The 21,250-nt window shown below is 39.6% G+C and overlaps 1 protein-coding gene across 1 annotated transcript in view; it reads right to left on the bottom strand.

Moving 5' to 3' along the window:
* PHC3 (polyhomeotic homolog 3) overlaps positions 1–21,250 on the bottom strand; it is a 113,180-nt gene that overhangs the window by 90,912 nt on the left and 1,018 nt on the right. The window contains exons 2-7 of the mRNA XM_073359450.1: positions 18,460–18,652; positions 15,338–15,496; positions 13,581–13,637; positions 11,613–11,690; positions 8,370–8,528; positions 3,614–3,712 (exon numbers count right to left, since the gene is read on the bottom strand). Coding sequence (XP_073215551.1) covers positions 3,614–3,712; positions 8,370–8,528; positions 11,613–11,690; positions 13,581–13,637; positions 15,338–15,496; positions 18,460–18,652 — 745 coding nt within the window. The remainder of the gene's footprint in view (positions 1–3,613; positions 3,713–8,369; positions 8,529–11,612; positions 11,691–13,580; positions 13,638–15,337; positions 15,497–18,459; positions 18,653–21,250) is intronic.

Here is a 21,250-nt window from a genome sequence, read left to right as displayed (position 1 = left end):
GGCACCCAAAAGTAGTAGATATTTTTCATAGAAATGTAGGGCTGGAAGGAAGCTGCAGAGATCACCTAGTCTAGTCCTCTGTGCTGAGGAAGGACCAAGTAAACCTATACCATTCCTGACAGGTGTTTGACTAATCTGTTCTTAAAAAGTCCAATGAGGCGGGACTCCACAACCTCCTTTGGAAACCTATTCCAGTGCTTAACTATCCTAATAGTTAAGTTTTTCCAAATCTGTAACCTAAATCTCCATTGCTGCAGATTAAGCCAAATACCTATTGTCCAGCCTTAACATATTTGAAGACTGTTATCAGGTCTTCCCCCGTCATCTTCTTTTCTCAAGACTAAACATGCCCAGATTTTTTATCCATTCTTCATAGGTCAGGTTTCTAAGCTTTCTATCATTTTTGTGGCTCACCTCTGGACTCTCAGTTTGTCCATATCTTTCTTAAAGTGTGGCACCCAGAACTGGACACAGTACTTCAGCTAAGGCCTCACCAGTGCTGAGTAGAGTGTGGGACATTTATCTCTCGTATCTTACATACAACACTTCTTTTAATACACCCCAGAATTATATTAGCCTTTTTCACAAGTGCAGCACATATCTGAATCATAGTCAATTTGTGATCCACTATAGCCCCAGATCCTTTTCAGCAATATTACTGACTAGCCAGTTATTCCTCATTTTGTAACTGTGCGTTTGATTTTTTCTTAAGTGTAGTACTTTGCACTTGTCTTTATTCAATTTCTTTTGCTGATCTCAGACCAACTCTCTAAATTTCTCAAGGTCATTTTGAATTCTAATTCTGTCCTTCAAATTGCTAGCAAACACTCATTGCTTCATGTCACCTGCAAATTTTATAAACACACTCTCTGCTCCATTATCCAATCATTAATAAAAATGTTGAACAGTACCACACTCAGAACTGACCCCTGCAGAACACCATTAGATATGTCCCCAGAGTTTGACAGCAAACCACTGATAACTTTGAATATGGTCTGTGAACCAGATTTGCATCCACCTTATAGTAGCTTAATCTAGACCACATTTCCTTCATTTACTTTTAAGAATGTCATGTGTGACTGTCAAAAGCGTCACTAAAAATCAAGATATATCTATTGCTTCTATCCATCCACCTTTCACCTGCCACACCTCACCCCAGAGAGGAGCAGAATCATAGAATATCAGGGTTGGAAGGGACCTCAGGAGGTCATCTAGTCCAACCCCCTGCTCAAAGCAGGATGAATCCCCAACTAAATCATCCCAGCCAGGGCTTTGTCAAGCCTGACCTTAAAAACCGCAAAAGAAGGAGATTCCACCACCTCCCTAGGTAACTCATTCCAGAAGAAAAGTCCTCCAAGTGGCCTGGAGTGGCCAGTCAGGGGCCAGGAGAGCCATATAAAAAGGAGTTGCAGAGACAAAGGCAGACAGTTGTTGCAGGAGCTGGAAGAGAGAGGACCATATTCCTGGCTGGCTGAAAGAGCAGCAGGACCATGGACAGTTCAGTGCAGGGACCAGGGGCTCCTGGCTGGCTGTGGGGATTGAGCCAGAACTGAGCCTAGGTAGCGCTGCAGGAAAACAGAGTCTCCCAGGAAGAAGCCCTGGGGAAGGTACAACCCCATAGAAGAGCCAGGAGAAGGTAAAGACTGTATATTCTGGAAGGGGTTTGTTCTGTTCCACCTACAGACAGTGTGTGTGTGACTCAGCCCTGCGGCTGAGTCACTGAAGACCCACTGAAGAAACCATTGACCAAGGACAGGAGGCACTCACAAGATCTGGGTGCCACCCCGTTCCACAAACTGCAGGCGCATGCACTTGACCAGGGTGGGCCCCTTGTGTGAGGTGAGTGATGACCCTGTTACAGTAAACTGATCATTTTCAGGGCCTGAGTTCTGTACAGTAAATAAGACACAGGCCACACACTGAACAGTGGGCAGAAAATAAAATATTGAATCGCTGTTCATTAAGTATTATCCACTAAAGACTGTATTATAATGCATACACATAAGGGCTGAATTAAAGTTACACAGGCAACAAGTAACCTTAAATTGTGGCATTTGCTAACCTTTGGTTGATTGAATCTGGCACCTTAACGTTCTTCTCACATAATCTTGTGTGTGCAATAGGTTTATACAATTTTTTTTCCAACCTTTAATGAGCTTGAATTGTACACAATGCATAGAATGAGTGTTACTTATCCCCAAGGACAAAAGCCTTGGAGTAGCTGTGCTTCCACATTCTTTATTATTGTATTCTGAGCGTAAGTTGTGGGGGTTTTTTTGAGTCTGAAAAGGTCATTGTGGCAAGTCCAATGCAACATCAGAATATTCTGTAATTGAAAATAAGCCTTTCTTGACTATTGTTGAAACCTGAATTTCTATTTCAGAGTAGCAGCCGTGTTAGTCTGTATTCGCAAAAAGAAAAGGAGTACTTGTGGCATCTTAGAGACTAACCAATTTATTTGAGCATAAGCTTTCGTGAGCTACAGCTCATTTCATCGGATGCATAAAAGTGGAAAATGCAGTGAGGATGTTTTTATACACACAGATCATGAAAAAATGGGTGTTTATCACTTCAAAAGGTTCAAATGGCCCACCTTGATTATCATACACATTGTAAGGAGAGTGATCACTTTAGATAAGCTATTACCAGCAGGAGAGTGGGGTGGGGGGAGAGAAAACCTTTTGAAGTGATAAACACCCATTTTTTCATGATCTGTGTGTATAAAAACATCCTCACTGCATTTTCCACTGCATGCATCCGATGAAGTGAGCTGTAGCTCACGAAAGCTTATGCTCAAATAAATTGGTTAGTCTCTAAGGTTCCACAAGTACTGAATTTCTATGTTCATTGTATGGTAAAATTACATCTAGCCACCCCTCAACAGAATAGCCTGGCCCCAAACAATAAATCTACCACCATGCAAGCAAGATCTTCTGGACATTTTCTCCAACCTGTTAGTAATACCTCCACCTTATCCAAGATCAGTTTCAATCAGCTCTCCCATGAACTCATCAACCTTGATCAGACAGGGAGAGGGTACTGAGACTGAACCCTGGGATCTGAAAGGATGGTCCGAATAGATCCAGGTTCTATTAACATTACTGAAAACCCTGCCACTTTTCAATTCTGTGGCTTCGTACACATTGAATAATAACACATGCCAATATGTAAATTCATATTTGTAAGATGTAGTAATCCTTTCTACTAAATTACTTTTTTTTAAATTAGGTCAAAAAACAATGGAACTATATGAAGAACTGTCATAAATGTAAACAACATGAGAACCAAACAGTAAGGTCTTGATCTTTAAAGGAATGCATCTGCCTCATAGCAAAGCAAGACATACAATGTAACCTACAAAATAACTATTGCTAGGTGAGTTGTGGAAGACTGCCGTTAACTAATTATTACTGTAACAAAAAAAAAATGTATCTATGGTTTGTAACATCTGAAAGCCAAATATTCCATGTATTATGTTATGACATTAAAGAGAGCACATTAAGGACTTATAGATACTATTATAATATAAACATGGAAAACATATACACATTGATATTTCACATAGGGCTCTAGCTCAGTGAAATGGAGATACAACAAATCCAGGCAAGCTCACCTGAGTAGCTGCAGACTGACAGGAAGAGGAGGAAGATGATGAGACAACAGGAATATCAGACTGGACAGCAGCCACAGTGGTAGCAGGAGTAAAAATCAGCTGGGAAGACAGAAAAAGAAAACTGAAGAAAACACAATTTACAGATAAAGTAGTCAGGTAACAGTAAAACCTTGAAATTTACAAAATAAAATGTTTTATAGTAGGGAGTAAAATGTGTTACACTTAGGGATGCATGAATTCTAATTTAAATTTTTGTTGTCTTTAACTCAACTTTTTTTTTTAAAGCAAATATTTGTGGTATCTCAAACTATACATTATATAAACAAGTATTTTTAAAAAATTGTTCTGCATTTTAAGGATAATTATACTTTTGTACTTATAGGTTGCCTTCCATCCAACTGCCTCAAAAGAGGCTTACTTAATCTTTCTTCCATTTTACAGAGCAAGGGGGTGAACAGAGGCACAAAGTCAAGCAACCAGAGTCAGATAAAGATATGGAATGAAGCAGCAACAGAACCGGACATGTCTTGACTCCCAATAGTCTGCTCAGACAACTGGACTACAGTGTCTCAAAATGAATTTTCAAATTAGAGAATATCATGTTTAGTAACACAAAGTGACTCTTTTTTCAAGTATACACTAAGTGTTTTGTGGGGAAAAAACTGTCACAGCTAGAGACTGAAATCCTCTGTTCATTAAGATAACATACCATACAGATAACACCAATGGAAGCTTCCCCACAAAGCACCACCAGTATGTCTCAGTCATGACCTGCAAGGACTTTCTCTAGGGACAGTTCAGACTCTGTCCATTCTATCCTCTCTAGAGCCAGGTGCTGAGATTGCCAACAAAATTGCAAATGAGTTCTAATGGTGGTGGGGGTTTGGTGTTGTATATTGTCAACATTGTTTTAAAAATATTTCAGTTCATCCACTGCAAGAGACAGAATAATTTGTAGGTGTAATACTAGAATTCCTCAGAAGAATTACTCTTGCAAAAAAGGCAAGAAAGAATGCTTTTAAAGGATAGCCAAAGAGGTTGACGAGGATATCCACTCTGAACTAAGCAGACTACATGTCTGTTAAAATGAGACCATGGAACAGTTAATTCAACAAACAAGGTTTCATAAAAAATAAAAACAAAATGGCCCAAACCTAAGGTTATGATTCAGGAAAAAGTCTTCAAGATTGGGCCCTGTAACAGAGTCCTGTCCCTTTAAGGCTAAAGGAAGTAATGTGAGAGACCAGTCACCCCATTCCATGTGTCTGGGGATGGCAGAGGAAGGCTGAAGGAAACCCAAACAGCCACTGGGTCAGAGGAAGATAGTGTCTGAAGGGGGCAGGGATAGGAAAAACCCAGGTCATTGCTCTCTATGGCAGCAGGAAGGCCTAGGCCCATGAGCCTTGTAGAGTGAGAGGAGCAAGGCTCCCTACCCAGATGTTTAGGATAATTAGACCCACATGGGAAGGGTCAAGGGAGTGGTCAGATGATGGGGATGGATGACTCAAAAAACAAGGTTCCAAGCCCAGTCAGGGAGAGCTTGCTGAAGGGAGGATTTAAAGGACACCGTCCAACAAGGAAGGTTGTGAAAAGCCCTGAACTAAACAGGGGAGTCTGCGGATGGAGAACACCAGCACTTGAAGCACACAGTCCCAGAAAGGAGGACTTGGGGGACCCTGAACCTAGGGTTGGATGAAAAGGCAGCTCTTTTGAGAGCTGGGTTAATGTTTAATAAATTAGAACCCAAAAGAGTGAGAATATTGTTCCTAAAGACTTTGGAGTGTAAATGAATTATATCTGGAAACTGAGGTAGGGGACTGCAGTGACATGCCACACTGCATGAGGGTGAGCTTGGAGACTGCACTCTCCTACAGGTCTTAAACAAAGATAGTATTTTATATTATAAAGAGAACTGTATCATAACTAAAGAGACATGAAAGCGTATCTTCTGCACTTTCCACATCACATCTGAATCTCCCAAGACTCAGTAAATAGCTGCTCTCAAATATCTAAAAGGGAACTGAAATGAAAAACTACTGATATTGTATTACTGCTGTACACTACAATAACTTACATTATTTACTTGAATTGAGTGTCAAATGTTGAAATACCAATATCACTGGCATTGGAGTGGGGGGGGGGACCTGAGTAAATTAGCTGTTCACAAGAGCTAGACAACACATACTGAAAAGTTAAATAGATATACATGTTGTGACGTGATCTGATTAAATTATGACCATGCAAATCATTGTTGCTACCACTGTTGTATAATTGCAGCAAATCTTATACAAAGTGTGACACGTGGCCAGAAAGGGTTAAGCATTCTATAGGCTAAATGACCCAGAGTCAACCTGTAGAGACATGTTAGAAAAGTATGTGAATGGTAATTAGGGCCACTCCATGCTAGATAGGCTAGAACTTTGAACTGCAAACCTGTATTGTTAAGAATTGGATGTGCCCCATTCTTTGCAAAAAGAAAAGGAGTACTTGTGGCACCTTAGAGTATATAAAGTCTGCTGCAGTTTCCACGGTATGCATCCGATGAAGTGAGCTGTAGCTCACGAAAGCTCATGCTCAAATAAATTGGTTAGTCTCTAAGGTGCCACAAGTACTCCTTTTCTTTTTGCGAATACAGACTAACATGGCTGTTACTCTGAAACCATTCTTTGCAGTTCACCCTAATTGAGTAACTCCGTGTGGCTCCCCTGGGACTCTGGTCACACAGGTATATATTGTGTCTTTTTCCATCCTATTCAATACATTAGGTATCCACCATTAGCTTTATACATCAGTCTCTTTGAAACTCCCTTTATTTATTTTTTGCAAATTGGAGACAGCTCCTTCCAGATGTCCACAATACACTGGTAGCATATACTAGATTGCTGCATCTATGGTTTTAACTACTTTCCCAATAAGTATGTAGGAAATTTAATAGGATAAGAAAAAGCTCTACCAGGGTGTACCTATATTGTTTTGCAAATCTCAGGGGGACGAGGGGATTTTTCCTAAATATAATTATAGGTCCCAATCGTGCAAGCCTTAGGCATGTACACTGAACCCTCACTAGAATGCGGGATTTGGGATCCATGCGTGGTACCATGTTATAGCGGGGACCACGTTAAAATGAATTGCAATTAAAGTAATTCAATTTGGGATCCATGGCCACAACCACGTTGTATGTGAATTCGCGCGAGGGTCCGGTGTACTTAACTTCATGCACTGTGAGTAGTCCCACTAATATCAAGAACCCCTATTATGGAATGAGATCTGAAGTCGATGGGGAGTACTCAGTGCACAAAGCACATGCGTAAGTCCTTGCAGGACCTGGGCCATAGCTTGCATGCAAACAGAAATATCTCTGGCCCCACACCAGCACTGAATACCACCTGGATGGATCTGTGCACTTGTGCAGAGCCCCAATGCCTTCGGTGAGGCTCCGCACAAGGGCAGGGGTCTGCCCATGCAAAGCCCACTGCAGGACAGGAGCCTGTGCTTGCACTGTGAACAGCATTAAATATTTTAAATCTCCATAATTAAGGTTTTACAACAGTCATTTTCTTTCACTGTAGAATTATTCAAACTTTGAAAATTACCCTGTTTAAAAACATGAAAATACAACACTGACAGGAAATTGCAAAAATCAAATGAATCCCATATGAATCTTAACAGAATGAAATCTATAGACCCAAGTCAGTCTCCAGAGGCAATACTCCATCGAAGCATATTCTTAGTTAAATGTGAGAAAGCTTTAATCAAGAGCCTGTGAACTCTGATGTTAGAAACACATTAGAACAATCTGCTGGGAATACAGACGGCTACTGTATGTCTAGTCATATATCCACTAAACAAGGACAGATGTTCTTGTCCTATTTTACAAATGTTCAATCATCTCATCAAATAACATTGAGCTGTTCTAAAGCAGAATTTCTTTTTTCTGCTCTTAAAGGACTAAACAGTCCCTTTGTCTCTGTGGGTCACATTGCTCTAAGACAGGGGTGGACAAACTTTTTGGCCCAAGGGCCACATCGGGATGCGAAAATGTATGGAGGGCCGGGTACGGAAAGCTGTGCGTCCCCAAACAGCCTGGCCCCCGCCCCCTATCCAACCCCTCCCACTTCCCACCCCCTGACTTCCCCCCTCAGAACCGCCAACCCATCCAATCCCCCCTGCTCCTTGCCCCCTGACCATCCCCTCCCAGGACCCCCCGCCCCTAACCGCCCCCCCCAGGACTCCCCCATCCAACCCCCCTTGTTTCCCCCCCCCAAACTTCTGCTCCATCCAACCATCCCCTGCTCCCTGTCCCGACTGCCCCCCGGGACTCCCTGCCCCATATCCAACCCCCCAGCCCCGGACCCCTTACCATGCCGCTCAGAGCAGTGTGTCTGGAGCCGCACTGCTTGGCCAGAGCCAGACGCACTGCCCTGCATAAGCGCGCAGCCCCGCCGCGCACATCACTACCAGTGCAGCGCCATGGCTGCGGGGGAGGAGGGACAGCAGGGTATGGGGTCGGGGGCTAGCCTCCCCAGCCAGGAGCTCAGGGGCCGGGCAGGACGGGCCCGCGGGCCAGATGTGGCCCGCGGGCCGTAGTTTGCCCACCTCTGCTCTAAGAACTATTTATGTACAAAAATAAGCTACCAAATTCCCAACACTGCCTGAAGCTAAAGATACCTGAACCATTTACAAACAAACAAACAAACAAACAAACCAGTAAAACTTTCAAAAATTAACTGTGAACACGGCAACTTGTGAAACTTACCATTTGTGCTCGGAGGTACATTTGAGCCTGGCTTGCACTCAGGGTAGGAGAAGTACTCCCCAGCAACATAGTCTGTTGGGTTATACTGCTGCTAGTGGTATTGGAGGTCTGTGAACGGCTTATTAATTGTGGAGATGTAGGAGAGGTGGAAAGGTTAATCTAAGGAAGTAAAAACGTTACTTTGGTCGTGGCCCTTCATCCTAGGTTTTAAAGTCAATCAGCCTTACCAAATACATCAAGGCAGTTGTGGCATCCAAGCTGTAAAGAATTCAGCAATATTTTGATCTAAAAAGTGTATGACTGCTAAAGATTCTCATCAAAATAAGTCAGCTACTGTGTGAACGCTCATGCAGTACCATTTTTTTTATAAGTAGCAATATTAATGTGGCAGTATTATACATTTTCATTATAATAATGCAATTTACATGCAGCCATGCTTGGGCAGTTCAATCCATGAATTGAAGAGTTACTTGTCACCATAAGTTTTATTTTTAGTTTTGCATTGAACATGAAACAGAAATAGCTAAAGCATAAACAATACAGAAATGTGTGGTCTGTCACTAGTTTAAGGCACCGATTCAAATCAGTGGCATCAATAATCCACACTGCAACACGATCTACTCCTTTTCTCACACCTTCATATTCATGTACTGCCCCTGTCTAAATTAGGATGGAAAACAAGGAGTTATTTACATATCACTACAGAGGTGCATGTTTATATAAATGAAGTAAACAACAAAAGAGTTCACACAGGTAAATTTTCAAATGAAGAAATTCACAGTATTTTGGTAAAATTGTAAACTAGTGAAGATAAAGAAGAATGTGAAAATGTTGGCTTAAAATTTCACAGGTTCAGAGATAACTGGCTTCAAAGAATTGTGCACTGGCATAATTCACCCGGATACAGGTTCTAAATAATTAATGATTCGTGTGTACATAAAAAAAAAAAAAAAGTAAATGTGGGGCCTAGGTTGCATGAATGTTATTTTGAGGAACACAGGGCCATTACAAACAAATCCTTAAATACCATTGCCAATTTAAAATTTACACTGTGCATTGTATTCTTCACATGAAAATGCATAATTCCCAATAATGAATGTTTGGTTTAATGTAAGCATTCTTAATGAATGATAAACTGTCATTGTTGGATCAATAGGTGTTTTTGTGAGTTGTGAATGGAAGTTCTAGCTAAAGAATGAATGCACTGGAGAAGACAACAATTAATTTATTATGGTTGAACAGAAACAAAAACTAATTAATGAAAAGGTTATTTAACTATGGATAATTTACCAGAGTTACCATGACATGAAGAAAAGATAACATAGTTTTCATCTGATGATGCCAGTTGTTTGTACTATCCAAAGAATTACACTTATTTTATGCTAAATGGCCATAGAACGTTAAAAGTCAAAGACTTAGTGTGAAGTGTAGTTGTAGCTGTGTCAATCCCAGGATATTTAGAGAGACAAGGTTGGTCTCTCTAAATACTTAGTAGTCTATTATAATTGTTAGTAATCCAACCAATTATTATACATTAGTTTAATATAAAGTGAGTTACTACAAAGTAAAAAATAAGATTAGCAGCTCAGAATTAAGCTCACAACTAGGAAAAACATTAGGATACAAATATTTTGCAAGCATAGTAATCTGTCACATCTAGTTTTTCAAAGCTATTCCATTATACAATATTCAAAAGTGGAACCTACTGAAACAGTTAAATCTGTCTTCCTGAGACTTATGATGTTTTGACTTTGAAGATATTACACTTCCCGGCATCGCCACATTAAAATTTTGCTATGCTTGTACTGGTTTTCAAGGAATCAGAATCTTCAAATTATGTGTAATCGCTTGTCTGATCTCTGTATACAGTTATCATGAATGCATACACAAACCAAGTATCTATATGAGAAGATGGCCAGATATACTTAATTGGCCAATTTGTATACCTCAGTTTAAATGCACAATGACATTTAACAATGACAATACCTAGTGTTACAAAATTAGAAATTTGATGCAACAGTGAGCTTCTGAGATTTTGAAAAATTAAACCTTATGTTTACTTTAATCTGTTCCTCAGCATTTCCAATTAACAGATGCAAGTTAACAGACTGACAAGCACTTGTGTAATAGCTCCCTACTAAACACATGTATTTTATGAGACCATAACTGCAAAAAGCCTTATGTCATACAAATAAGGTGTGGCGTTTTAAAGGAACAGCATTGAAAATCTGTAATTGTAGAGGCCAAACAAAGTGTATCTATTTTTGCACTACGCCAGTGATTTTCAACCCCTGGGGTTCCACAGACTATGCCTAAGGGCTCCGCGAAAGGCTGCGGATACCATTCAACAGTGGTTTTCAACCTGGGATCTGCAGACTGTCTAAGACTTCCAAATGGGTCCACACCGCCATTTGAAATTTTTTTAAGGGTCCGCAAATGAAAAAGGGTTGAAAACGACTGCACTAAACACAGTGGCCTGTAATTCATAAACAACAATTGGGTATTTGTGTACTTTAACACTGTGCCTCAATCAGAATCTGAAACAATAATTAGTATAAAGGGTAATATTGTGGAAACTAATCTGAACAGCTACCACAAATAGATACTTACTGAATACAGTGGTACAAGCCAGCAATTAATATTTTAAGAAAAATATTAACATTTGGGTGTCTAAAGTTAAGTGCCTAAATCCATATTTAGGCATGACTAAAAGTGGTCTACTCTTTTAAGGTGCTAACTACCCACAGCTTGCTCAGCAGCTCTGAAGATCAAGCTACCTTTATTTAACTACCCACATATGGATTTAAGTGCCTAATTTTAGATTTTCAAATTTGAAAATTTTGTCCAATAACTGTAAAATATTGTGCAACTTAATGTTAAATTATGCTTCCTAGAAATTGTACTTAGTATTTTCTTAAGATAAAGGTTGAGATTTTCAAAGGAGAATTGGGCAACTGACTGTCTTGGATTCCTTTGAAAATCCCAGACTAATTGGGGTACTAGTTTAAACACATGATGTCCTTTTAGAGGAGTGTATCTTACATTAATTAATGATTCTATGATCGAATACATCTTTTTTACCTCTAACTACTACAGTCTCATTATGTACCTACTTCTCATTATGTTGCAATAATTTTAGTCAGATTTATTTATTTGAAACATGAAAAATGTTTTCTTTACAAGAAGTTGCATTATAGCCATTGAAGGCTAGGATGGGATATAGAACCTTGTTTGATTACATACCGAGGTCTGTGACATGCTTGACTGCTGAGTGACGCTCCCAGTAGGTGATGCACACTGCCTTCCACCCGACAGGCTTGCCTAAATAGCAAGAATATATGTTAAATACGTCAGCTAAGCGGAAATAAAAAAAAAGTTTAAACAGATACTATTACATGAGCCAACAGAAACCCACCTCTAGTTTTACCCTTTCTCTGAATTACCAGTAAAAATAAATAAATTTTACCCAGTAGAGTTAGGGATCTGTTTACAGCACAGTGTACTCCAAACTATGGTCCTAAACTGCCCAGTGTCCTCAATTCTCTCTATGTTGGCTACCTTTGAATCTGTTTACAACTTTTCGCTTTTATTTGCATGGCAATCTTGTTTTGCTTTTGGGGGTGAGAGCAGGGTTACCTGTAATATGGATAACAGCCTAAAACATATCTGAACAGCAAGGAAACAGGATCCACTTTCTAATTAAGAATGCAATCCCACTATGCTTACTCACATAAGACAACCCCCATATATTTTAATATGTACTCACATGAGTAAGGATTACCAGGTCAAGTCCTGTGTGGATTGTATTTATTTGTTTTAAATTCAAGGTCCTTTATTGAACATGGATGCAACATCAGTTACCTTCTTCTGAGTCATCTCAATTATAAGTTGAGATCATATGACTATCTCAGGCAATCAGCATGATCCAGCGGAAGAGGTACACGACTGTGATCCAGCAACTCCCGAGTCCTAATCCTATGTCTGATAAAATAAAGCTGTATAGCCTTGAGGTCTTTAATTCTTCATGTCTCAGCCTCTCCATGTGTAAAATGATAATTACCTCTCTCACCAGGGTACTGTTCCCTTTCCAATAACCACTGAGGTCAATGGAAGTCTTTCCACTGACTTTAATGAGCATTGGAGAAGGCTTCTTGTGATGATTAATGCTAAAGCCTCTGCAAATGGGAACAGAACATGGCATTGTCTCGTACTTTCTTTTCCAATTTCAGAATTACAACTAAGGTTTATTGTAACTTATTATGTACCCATATTCCTCGGCATGATTCACTAAAATTAAGTACCAAAATAAAATATAAAACACTAATTATTTTTATTTTATCTGTATTAAGGACTATTATGTTCCTTCCCCTGCATCCATATTTTGGAAAGCGGGGTTGAGGGTTGGAGAAGTTTGGATTTTTCCTGTTAACATCATTAAGTCCTTTACTTTACCAAAATACACTATACAGATAATTATATAATATATGTAATGGACACCCAGAGCATAGGATAGGCACCTAATGAGATTCTTACAAAACTACAAATATTCAAGTGGGTTTGCAGTCCACACAGAGACAATTAAAAGAATGAAGTCACTAAAATACTACAATGAATTATTGTGAGATATTTAGACATGCACAGTAAAGCTGTTGTTTATGTTTAGTAATGGTTTACATTTTTCATCCTAGAGTATTAGTTTTACACATGTGACCCTGGGAGCCCTCATTGCCAACTGGCAGAGGGCCCATCATACTGTAGTGCATATCAGGCCTCACACACACAGTACCCACAATGCACTGGTGTCATAATACGTATCTAAATGGTGTCTTGTAAGGTATTATATGTAAACTGATGACACGCTGGTTCCAAAATCATTGTGTGATATGTACAGTTTGTGTACAAAGAGTTGTGTGTGTGCTGGAAATATGGGCTTGGGAGGCAGTGCATACACTAAACAAAGGAACGTGGATTTGCCTGTCTCACCATCTTGATTGCAGGCAAAGGACAATGAAAGCAAATTTACGTATAAGGTAAACAAAGCCATCAAGCTAACAAATGGAAGGAGGAGGTTAGTGAGCTCACCAGGGGACAGAACCTGTACCTAGGATGCGTTCCTGGCTCTTAAGGCAGAGACAATGGGTTTTGGGTAACGTAAGGGGAGCAAAAAGACTTTTAAACTATCCATTATTTAAGGGACATAGCGTACAGTACCCTTTCAGCCTGTGACAGTTGGATCCTGTCATCCGAAAGGTTGGGGATGCTGGTAACCTGATATAAGTAAGAAAACTGCTTAGGCAAAGGTTGTATCCTGCTAAAATTAAGTTTTAGACAATATAAAGTATGTTTTGTTTTGTATATAACCATACCTGTCTCCTTCTCTTGCTTAGAATATCACTAAAATCTCTTCTTTGTTAATAAAAACTTTTTCTAAGTTTTACTATGAATCATCTCAGTGCCATTATACTGAACTAAATGAAAGTCTTCAGCTAAGTAAACAGGCTAATATGTACACTGTCTCTTTGGAGGAAGAAAACTTAATTTAACAATTTCTGTGAGTGTCTAGTGAGAGAGACCACACCTAAAACCCCTCCAACGCATTATTAAGGATCTACAACCTATCCTAAAGGATGACCCAACACTCTCACAAATCTTGGGAGACAGGCCAGTCCTTGCCTACACACAGCCCCGCAACCTGAAGCAAATACTCACCAACAACCACATACCACACAACAGAACCACTAACCCAGGAACTTATCCTTGCAACAAAGCCCGTTGCCAATTGTGCCCACATATCTATTCAGGGGACACCATCACAGGGCCTAATAACATCAGCCACACTATCAGAGGCTCGTTCACCTGCACATCCAACAATGTGATATATGCCATCATGTGCCAGCAATGCCCCTCTGCCATATACATTGGTCAAACTGGACAGTCTCTACGTAAAAGAATAAATGGACACAAATCAGATGTCAAGAATTATAACATTCATAAACCAGTCGGAGAACACTTCAATCTCTCTGGTCACGCAATCACAGACATGAAGGTCGCTATCTTAAAACAAAAAAACTTCAAATCCAGACTCCAGCGAGAAACTGCTGAATTGGAATTCATTTGCAAATTGGATACTATTAATTTAGGCTTAAATAGAGACTGGGAGTGGCTAAGTCATTATGCAAGGTAGCCTGTTTCCTCTTGTTTTTTCCTACCCCCCCCCCCCAGATGTTCTGGTTTAACTTGGATTTAAACTTGAAGAGTGGTCAGTTTGGATGAGCTATTACCAGCAGGAGAGTGAGTTTGTGTGTGTATGGGGGTGGGGGGTGTGTGTGAGAAAACCTGGATTTGTGCAGGAAATAGCCCAACTTGATTGTCATGCACATTGTGTAAAGAGTTGTCACTTTGGATGGGCTATCACCAGCAGGAGAGTGAATTTGTGGGGGGGGTGGAGGGTGAGAAAACCTGGATTTGTGCTGGAAATGGCCCACCTGATCACTGATGATCACTTTAGATAAGCTATTACCAGCAGGACAGTGGGGTGGGAGTAGGTATTGTTTCATACTCTCTGTGTATATATAAAGCCTGCTGCAGTTTCCATGATATGCATCTGAGGAAGTGAGCTGTAGCTCACGAAAGCTTATGCTCTAATAAATTGGTTAGTCTCTAAGGTGCCACAAGTCCTCCTTTTCTTTTTGCGAATACAGACTAACACGGCTGTTACTCTGAAACCACACACTGAGTGAGGAACTCAGGAACTGAGGTTCATTGATTATTACCTGCAAGGCAAGATTAACGCTGGCAGAGTTTTGAGGAGTTTGCTGGTGAAGCAGACAAGTTGCTTTGGCAGGGAGCGGGGACACAGTTTAATCTCCAGCAAAACTCACTCTTGCTGGGGGCGGGCAGAGGGGTAACATGGTGGCTCACAGTTCTGGGTGTCCTAAGCAGAACATCATAACATATTTAAGTCTCACCTGTGGAACAGCTGCCAGACTCTGAAACTGGGTACTGCTTAAGTGCTGCTGTTGTAGAGCAGCAGTCTGCAGCATTAAATGCTGCTGTTGGGCTGCATACATCTGCTGAAGATACTGAGCAGCTGAGCTAGGGGGACGATGCAAGGCCTGTTGAATAACCTGCAATATACCAATACATAACAAACCACAATTAAAAAATATTGGGGCTATCAAGCAATTAAAATAATTAATTACAATTAATCACACTGTTAAACAATAATAGAAAACCATTTATTTAAATATTTTCGGATGTTTTCTCCATTTTCAAATAAATTCATTTCAGTTACAACACAGAATACAAACTGTAGAGTGCTCACTTTATATTTTTTATTACAAATATTTGCACTGTAAAAAACAAAAGAAATAGTATTTTTCAATTAACCTAATACAAATACTGTAGTGCAATCTCTATCATGAAAGTTGAACTTACAAATGTAGAATTATGTACAAAAAAAACTGCATTCAAAAATAAAGCAATGTAAAACTTTAGAGTCTACACGTCCACTCAGTCCTACTTCAGCCAATCGCTCAGACAAACAAGTTTAGTTACAATTTGCAGGAGATAATGTTGCACGCTTTTTGTTTACAATGTCACCTGAAAGTGAGACCAGGGATTCTCATGGCACTGTTATAGCCAGTGTTGCAAGATATTTTCATGCCAGATGTGCTAAATATTCATATGTCCCTTGATGCTTCAACCACCATTCCAGAGGATATGCATGCATGCTGATGATGGGTTCTGCTCGATAACAATCGAAAACAGCGTGGACCGACGTATGTTCATTTTCATTATCTGAGACAGATACCACCAGCAGAAGGCTGATTTTCTCTTTTGTGGTTCAGGTTCTGTAGTTTCTGCATAGGAGTGCTGCTCTTTTAAGACTTCTGAAAGCATGCTCCACACCTCATCCCTCTCAGATTTTGGAAGGCACTTCAGATTCTTAAACCTTGGGTAGAGTGCTGTAACTATTTTTAGAAATCTCACATTGATACCTTCTTTGCATTTTGTCAAATCTGCACTGAAAATGTTCTTAAAATGAACATGTGCTGGGTCATCATCCAAGACTGCTATAACGATAAATATATGGCAGAATGCACGTAAAACAGAACAGGAGACATACTATTCTCCCCCAAAGAGTTCAGTTACAAATTTAATTAACGCATTCTTTTTTTAATGAGCGTCATCAGCATGGAAGCTTGTCCTCTAGAATGGTGGCTGAAGCATGAAGGGGCATATGAATGTTTAGCATATCTGGTACTCAAATACCTTGCAATGCCAGCTACAAAAGTGCCATGCAAATGCCTGTTCTCACTTTCTGGTGACATTGTAAATAAGAAGAGAACAGCATTCTCTCCTGTCAATGTAAAGAAACTTGTTTGTCTAAGTGATTGGCTGAACAACAAGTAGGACTGAGTGGACTTGTAGGCTCTGAAGTTTTACATTGTTTTTGAGTGCAGTTATGTAACAAAAAAACCCCACAAAACTACATTTGTAAGTTGCACTTTCACTACAAAGATTGCACTACAGTGCTTATATGTGGTGAATTGAAAAATACTATTTCTTTTGTTTATAATTTTTTCAGTGCAAATATTTGTAATAAAAAATAATATACACTTTGATTTTAATTACAACACAGAATATAATATATATGAAAATGTAGAAAAAATCCAAAATATTTAATAAATGTCAATTGGTATTCTATTGCTTAACAGTGCAATTAAAACTGGTATTAATCATGATTAATTTTTTTGAGTTAATTGTGTGAGTTAACTGCGATTGACAGCCCTACAAAATACTCAACTATTTTAATCTTGTTAGTGCTATAATGGAAGTTCACCATTGCAAGAAAATAAAAAACAAACAAACACTCCCCCACTCCCTGAACACCTGCATAACACTAAACTTCCTACATAATCAACGTTCAAGTGAATTATAGATTGTAACTAACACACACATTCTGGTCTATAGTATAAGCCTATTCTTTGACAATCCACATTATATAGCACCTTTCAGCTCAATTGTTCCCAAATCAATTTACAGATAAAATACATACTATACAGCCCTACTGAAATGCTGGCTCTTCTGAGGTAAATGACAGATAAGCAGATAACTGGCACTAAGAAACGTTGCACAACAGCCGGGATTAGAGAGAAAAGACTGGCAAGAACGCTGGGGCAACCTTCTACACCTACGCTTCAAAAACGTGTCATAGGACCTTTGGGATAAAATTCTAGCTCCAATGAAGTCAATGGGAGTTTTACCACTGACTTCAATGAAGCCAAGATTTCATCATTAATGTCTATGCACATTGGTTTTTAAAGGTCTTATCAGAAAAACCTCACATACAACCTTACAAAATACACGGTACACAATTTATCTATGCAAAAGACCAGAGAGCTGAGCTGACCCTTGTCATGACAAGGCTGTGGTTCCAGGGAATCTAGATATTTCATCCACTCCATTACTTATGATCGTGATAACAAAACTAGTCTGTATAGTGCAAGATTCAAGTCAGCAGCACAGTTTCTACCACTGAAAGTTTTTTGTAAACAATCACTATTTCATGAAAACACTCAAACAACCCAGACAGTGAGAACCAGAAAAGAAAGAATGAAACTTTTAACTTACTAGCATGCAGCACTGCCCGATTTATTTTTATAAGCCAGTACGTTGCCTATGTTTGAGTTTTTAATCAGTAAACATTGTTTATGAAATTCTTTCTATTTCTCTCTACACTATATCAGAGGTTCTCAACCTTCTGAGGCTCCCCCAACATGCTATTAAAACTCCCTGGCCCACCTGTGCCACACAACGGTTTTTCTACATATCCAGTAGATTAAAAGCCAGGGCCAGCGTTACGGGGTAGCAAACAGGGCAGGGGCACAGGGGGCCCAAGTTGCCCGGGCTACAGCTTCAGCCTCGTATGGCAAGGCTCGGGCTTCGGCTTTCTGCCCTGGGCTCCTGCAAGTCTAACACTGGCTTTGCTCTCTTATTTTGGAGGCCCCCCTGAAACCTGCTTGTGGCCCCCTGGGGGCCCCAGATCCCTGGTTGAGAACCTCTGCTCTACATCACAGCCCAGTACCTGTACAGCATGTCGGTCAGAGCCACTGTAGACAGATATCTGTGGTGGTTGTGTCCGAGAGGAGGAGGTGGTGGTGATGGTAGCTGTACATGCGGAACATGTTGTTGCATTGGATTCATTCTCCATAGCAGTGCAATGTTCTTTCAGTCTGGCAGGAAATTCAAGCAGTTCATTTATACTAGTACATGATGTACTGAATTTAAAGAAAAAAAAATCTAAAATTATTCCCAAGAAATAATCATGAACAATTTATGTTAATTCCTAAGAAAAGGACTCATTGTATATCACTTATGGACAGGCAGACATAGTTTTAAGCTTGTGAAGGTATTCTAATTATTAGGTATAATACACTTAAGCTACATCAAAAACTCCTAAAGTAGTAGTTTACTGATGTAATTACCGTCAAAACTGAATACCACCAAGCTACACATTATATCACCATCCTCCAAAGAAGCACAGTGGGAAAGCCACTGCCTACTCACATCATGCACCTGCACCAAGATAAAGTTTCTGAAAAAAAAATCATTGGTGGTTCACTTTTGCCCTCAGGAGACAAGACTGTGGGAAAATTGCTTTTACTTCTCCGCTGCTTTATGCAGAAGAGCAGTGTTGTACGAAGGGAATCTTCTTATCTATTCTGGCCTCTCTTTACCCACCATCTGAAATACAGATTCATTCACTTAATGTAGACTTCCTCAGCTTTCCTAACCAACCTTTCTTTCTTTCTTCTGTAGAAGATGACTTCTCTTCACAGAAGCCGTGTTTAAAATTTAAGTAAACTCACTATGAGTTTCTGGAGGAGTTAACATTTTTGTTCGATTTTCTGTTTCAGTATGGTCAGAGCAACAATAAATAGCAGGACTACTATTTTTGGAAGGAGTAGGATCATAGGAGAACATACTTTTTCTTTTACTTTATGTTTTTAAGAGAAGGTAGCAGAGCACAGAAAGCAGTCCTTCAGAAAGTTGCAGTATACTGCAGACGAACAGCATTGCTAAGAGCATAACAAAGCTCTGTAGAGTGCTTACAGTACATAACTTGTAATAATCAATAAATTCTAACAAACATGTGACAATCTAGGACTTCACACTTGTCACTATGCTGCTTGCCATGGCCATTGGGAACCTCATTGCAGTAGTGGGAAAATAACTCAGAATTCTTGCTCCAAAAGCATAGGCGTCCTACCACTTGAACTGAAAGAGAATCTCCAGCTGTAAAATGGGAATAATGATACTTGTTTGCAAAGTGCTTAGAGATCTACTAATGAAAAATGATATGTAAGAGTTAGGTACAGTATCATCATCATTAGGTGTTATGTATAGGGCTTATGGTACAAAGCTGATCAGTTCTGATACTCTCCAGCAGAGGACAACACCCCTATGTGCACATGCCAGTATCATTCAATATTAAGAAAAAAATGTAACAGGTAAGAAGGCAATTAATATAGAGGCAAACTTTACAGTATTGTATCTCCCTCCTGTGCAGGATCTTGGGTTCACTTCAATGAAACATTTACATTTAAAATTTCTCTTTCCGATTTGAGCAGAATCTTGTCTAATTCAACTAAGTTATTAATATAGGGAATCACTCTGGATGTTTAATTTTCATAATTGATAAGTATTTTGAAGGTACAACACTGGCTATGTGTGTGATGTATCCGCCTCTAGTGGCTGATCCACAAGAGGCCAACAGGCTATGATTTCTGCAAGATAAGAGTTACTCCTTTAGCTTAAATGGTCCCACTTGCTCAAAAAGAGCTTTATTACGCTCCCAACTTTCCCAAGCATTCATTTGTAGAAAATTAATGCAATAATTATATGAAGAAAATATACTATAATTATGCAGAGTTTTTGTTATGTTTAATTTGAGATCCAATCTTAAACCCCCTGGGTGCATAACTCACTCAAATCAACCCTGCTCTTGTATTTTTTGCCACTGATTATGTGGTCAGGGCTTAACAGAACAGGGTCCTTCATTGGTGGTACCTAGGTGCTACCACAGTACAAACAATAGTAATGGAAGCAACATGTGGACATTTTGTGTGTGTGAAAGAAAAAGAGAACATTATCTTCTCTATTAATCAGTTGCAACGTAGAAAGAACTACAGGTATTTCATTAGCTGACAGATAACATGATCTTTTGTTAGCTCAAGTGACAGAGACCTACCATTTTTGAGAAATTTGTATTTTGGGGGCTGAAGAGCCTGGAATCCAGAATCAGTTCAGCAGGTGGGTGATGATTTATGACACAGAAGATAACCTCTCCATATTGAAGGTTGAAACCAAAGTCCCTTTATAGGACTGACTTGATAGCATTGGCATAGAGCTGCTACACAAGAGATCTTACAATGGCACAGCTGCCTCAGTACAAGCTCTCTAGTGTAGACATAGCCTTAGACTAAAATTTGGAGCAACCCAAGCAACTAAGCGAACCCATAAAATTACCAGATGACAGAGGCATCAAACACCAAGAATCAGTAGAACAATAGGTTTCAAACAACGGTTTCAGCTGTGTTAGCGTGTATCTGCAAAAAGAACAGGAGTACTTGTGGCACCTTAGAGACTAACAAATTTATTTGAGCATAAGCTTTTGTGGGCTACAGCCCACTTCATCGAATGCATGCAGTGGAAAATACAGTAGGACGATTTTATATACATAGAGAACATGAAACAATGGGTGTTACCATACACACTATACTATAAGGAGAGTGATCAGTTAAGGTGAGCTATTACCAGCAGGAGAGAAAAAAATCCTTTTGTAGTGATAATCAAGATGGGCCATTTCCAGCAGT

This window comes from Lepidochelys kempii, chromosome 9, assembly GCF_965140265.1.
Source record: "Lepidochelys kempii isolate rLepKem1 chromosome 9, rLepKem1.hap2, whole genome shotgun sequence".
In the NCBI taxonomy this organism is placed as follows: domain Eukaryota; kingdom Metazoa; phylum Chordata; order Testudines; family Cheloniidae; genus Lepidochelys; species Lepidochelys kempii.
The sequence above is the reverse complement of the archived record's forward strand: the minus strand, read 5'-3'. Positions and strand labels throughout refer to the sequence as shown.